This window comes from Agrilus planipennis, unplaced genomic scaffold (assembly GCF_000699045.2).
Source record: "Agrilus planipennis isolate EAB-ADULT unplaced genomic scaffold, Apla_2.0 scaffold6, whole genome shotgun sequence".
Classification (NCBI taxonomy): Eukaryota; Metazoa; Arthropoda; class Insecta; order Coleoptera; family Buprestidae; genus Agrilus; species Agrilus planipennis.
In genome coordinates this window covers 2,089,093-2,093,189 of record NW_020439302.1, presented here as the reverse complement: position 1 = coordinate 2,093,189, position 4,097 = coordinate 2,089,093, and the positions used below count along the sequence as shown (strand labels likewise).

The 4,097-nt window shown below is 36.3% G+C and overlaps 1 protein-coding gene across 2 annotated transcripts in view; it reads right to left on the bottom strand.

Annotated features, from left to right (window-relative positions):
- LOC108732357 (uncharacterized protein MAL8P1.12) overlaps positions 1-3,832 on the bottom strand; it is a 27,206-nt gene extending 23,374 nt beyond the window's left edge. Inside the window, exon 1 of one of the 2 annotated variants that reach the window (XM_025978391.1) lies at positions 1,409-3,832. In XM_025978391.1, the coding sequence (XP_025834176.1) occupies positions 1,409-3,364 (1,956 nt within the window). In that variant the 5' untranslated portion in view covers positions 3,365-3,832. The remainder of the gene's footprint in view (positions 1-1,408) is intronic. The other variant, XM_025978390.1, reaches the window with a different exon arrangement.
- Between the last annotated feature and the right edge of the window lie 265 nt (positions 3,833-4,097).

Below are 4,097 nucleotides of genomic sequence, written 5' to 3'. Positions count from 1 at the left end.
ATTGTCAGGAGTGATGTAGGGTACAATTTTAAATTATTTATTGCTTATAACAATTATATTTGCTATAAACAATTAGAAATAGTCTGACGCAGATGAAATCCAGACTAAATGCTCTCGTCATTTCTATATTTCAATCTTTTGAATACATACCGCCATACTTTTTATCATTTTTGCGTAATATTTTTTTTAAAATGTTGCATTCTTAGTTAATTATGTAGTTCTTCATGGGAACGGACGCTGATGTCATACCATTTCTGGCAAGCTGATGACGGCTTGAAACAATTTCCGGTATTAAATAAGTAATTAATTAATTAATTAAAATTATCAAGCACAGTTGACAATTTAGTTCAATTCCGTATTAAGAACAGAAACATACATAAAAAAATTGTGCAACACTCTGCGAAAGAAGTTAGTTTAAATACTGTTAATCTGTAACATCATCATATCTTATACTTTTTAATCGATTATTTGTTATAATGATTGCACTTATTATGAACAATTAAAAGTACATAATTTTATGTGGACGAAGCCGCGGGTCAAAGTTATTTTGCTAGTTAACAACAAATAACAGGAAGCAGAACAACGACGAAATTAATTTTAATAAGTACATGTTTAATAATAACAATACTTAATTTCACGCAAAAGATAACAAAATGCACTTCATAATTAATTGTTTTGTTATTTACAATCTGCTTAAATTACCACTCGTGTATTTAATCACTTTTAAGATATGACAGTGACGCATTTACAGCTTACAACCCCCTACTAGAGTTTTATTAGTCTTTACCTTAAAATTTACACTGTAAATGGCTCAAAAAATATTACAAAGTATAGTAAGTATAAATAGAAGTCATAAATCATTTTTACAACGGGGTAGATACATAGATGGAAAAATGCCCTTTTTTTGACCAATACGATACGATTCGATTCAGATGGAATACCTAAATGTTAAAGGGATATTTATAATTTGGACCCGAATTTGTAAATTTGCAGAAATAAATTTAGTAGGTTATTGTAGTTGATATTACAAATTAAATTGTAATAATTAAGAAACTCAATTTTTAAAAAAACATGACAAAATTGAGATTATTACAAGTGACCTAATAAATTCTACTATTTCTACGTCAAATTCAGTCATACGCAATAGAAAATTGTAATTTTTACATAGTCATAAAAGTTTACTTTTCTCCGTGTACATTTACCATAAGACAACAGTAACATTGAGAATTCCCCGAAAACATGGAATCCCAAAAACTCACATCTAAATTTTCTTTTTTTCTGTACAAGAAAGAAAACTACAAAAAAACGCGTTATTTTAAAATATCTTGAAGAAAAGACGCTTTAGAGACGAAACGTCCGTAGTCTAGGCGATAAAAGATAAACACAAATGTAGTTATTTTTTAATTACCTGACAAAGGCTCTCTTCACTACAATACTGGTCCTCCAAATCCTTCTGCCACTGCAAAACATTCCCGAAAGCAGCCTGGGCAAATGTTACAGGAGCCACAAGAAGTTCATTCACTATTTCAAATTCGACGGGCTGTAGACACACAAGCGCGTGTTTCACAGACAATTGTTTAGCCTCAAGAAAACTACAGTTGCTACTGTTATTGTTACCACTTTTACTATTACTACTGCTACTACTACTGACGCACTCCCAAATGTTTTCGTAAGTCTCTTCATTGTTACAGTAGTCAATTGTTTCACTTCTGACGTGGTCGGTTTCACTTATTTCATTATTGCACATTTCACCGGTAAAGGTCAGGTCTTCTAAAGCGTCCGATTTTGAATCGTTTGAAGAATATGAACCAGTTTCAGTTTCTTCTATGTCCTGTCGGCCAGTATTTCCTATTTGGTACGTTGGTTCAGGAATGCATTCTTGTATATAACTGTAAGGTTGCATTATTTGACGCTGGTTCATGTAGATGTGATCGTTGAAGGTTTCTAGAATAGCGTGTCTTCTGAAATCCGACAGGACGGCTCTTTCTCGGATCTCCTCTTCAGTGGAATCTAATTTCTTTTTGTTGGACAGATTTTCTAATGTTCCTGAATCTTTGGTTTCTTCTAGAGAATCGCTGCTTTTTGTTGTGATGGCGAAACTGTTACTTGACTTCCAACTGACCGAATCCGAAGAAACATCATCAGGAAATGATTCTGGGCGATTTGGAAAAATATTGTCGTCGACCATTAAAGTACTTCGGGTGGATTTCCAGCTAATCGAATCTAAGGAATCGTTGGATTTCTTTGCACTGTCGGGAGTACCACATAATACACTGGTGTTGTACGATTCATTTTCAACTACATTTGGAAGAGTTTTCCATTTCGTTTCGATGTTAAATCTCAAAGAATCGTCCATTATGGCATATCTCTTTCTTCTCAACGACTTCGTGTTTCTTTTAAGACCTTCCCCAGGTCTTCTTCTCATACTTTCTTCTATAAAGTCAAAATCGTCGTCTTCATCTTCCAGGTGTTTATCGAAATTATTTGAAGAGTAGTCAATGTTGAACGTATTTTTCATTTGTGCTAAATTCACATAAATTGGCTCATTACAGTCGACTGAATATTGCACATTATCGTCTCTTGGTTCTGGAATCTCCTCAACTATTTCACCCTTCATTCTTACATTTGTCATTTTTTCGTTAAGCGAAGATGTACCTTGTGGTTTTGAACAATCGGTTTCTTCGAGAGGATTTCCATGGGTGTCGCATGATTCATCCGATGATGTATCAAATGCTATTTCGTCATCGTCAACCACACTGCCGTGTTCACTCAAAGAAATCGGGTAAATACTGCTTCGTGCAACGTCTACACCTAACTGACAATTCGTACATGATGTTTCACTTTCACCGGCGACTGGTTTGTTTTTTAAATCACTTACAGTCGACGAACTTGCATCGTTATCACCGTTATAATTAGCGCCAATAACAACTTCGGGATTTTCCCTTTCGAGTGGTGCCGTGTGAAGAACTTTCGTCCAGGTGCTAACGGCACTTTCATTTCTTCCCGTTGCCGACGCCGAAGGGACTTTATTGTCGAAAACGCAATCACTTTTCGGAATTCCCACGCTACTTTCTTCGATCGTTTCTAAAACAACACCACCGCCACCATTAATCTTTCTTCTTCTTTCCGTTTGGGGTTTGAATGACGAAAAACTAACGGTCCTGAAATCGTCCATTGTTGGGCCTTTGTTATTAAACTGTAGTATCGTTTGTTTTCGTTCGTTATCATTTGTTGTCGTGGCCGATATGATTGGATGAAACGAGTTATCTTTTTGGTTGTGGTCGACGTAGAAAACGCTCTTGTCGTAGTTTTCCGGAGTGAAACGGATCCCGCGAATCCAATTACGCACACTTGATTCACCCATTTTCCATACTTCCGCTGTTAGCACTATTTAAAACCGGAAGAGCGCGATTCTAAACCAAATAATAACGATATTATTACTATGACACCAACAATGTCGCACCACAAGACAAGCGCAAGCATGCACCGAGCCTGCTTTGATACACTTCGAAACGCACGAAATTATTATATCTCTAAATACGCGAGTAAAAGTTTTATACGTACATACATACGTACGAATGTGATACGGTTTTTGCGCCGATGCTACTTACATAAATATATCGCTTGTAGCGGACAGTGCCTACATTCAATACACTGCGACTACAACTGACTGTCGCTGTAAGTTCCAAATTAAGCAACAAATATAAGATTTGTTGATAAGACACTCTCTGTTGCCATGGTTATGTGCACTTATGTGCGACGATTGTTTTTGTTATTGGATTTAAAGTGGCAAAGTGTATGGGCGAAGTACGGCCATGGGCGGAGGGTATGGGGTAGTAGAGTGGGATTGTTAAATTAAGTTAATTAATTGAGGCTACGTCTAATTGCCACTCTAGTTTTTTAATTGGTCGATGACGAAGAGGTGAACACGCGTGAACTTTGCTTAATGGGCATTTGGTAATATGACGGCATTAGTTATTAAATTATTGTGGTATTGCCATTGCGGTGGTGGTGGTCATGCGTTCGAGCCCCAGGAGGTCAACGAGAGACGTAGGAGTTCGAATTCGACGAAATGGAAAAGATAAACTTTATTAATC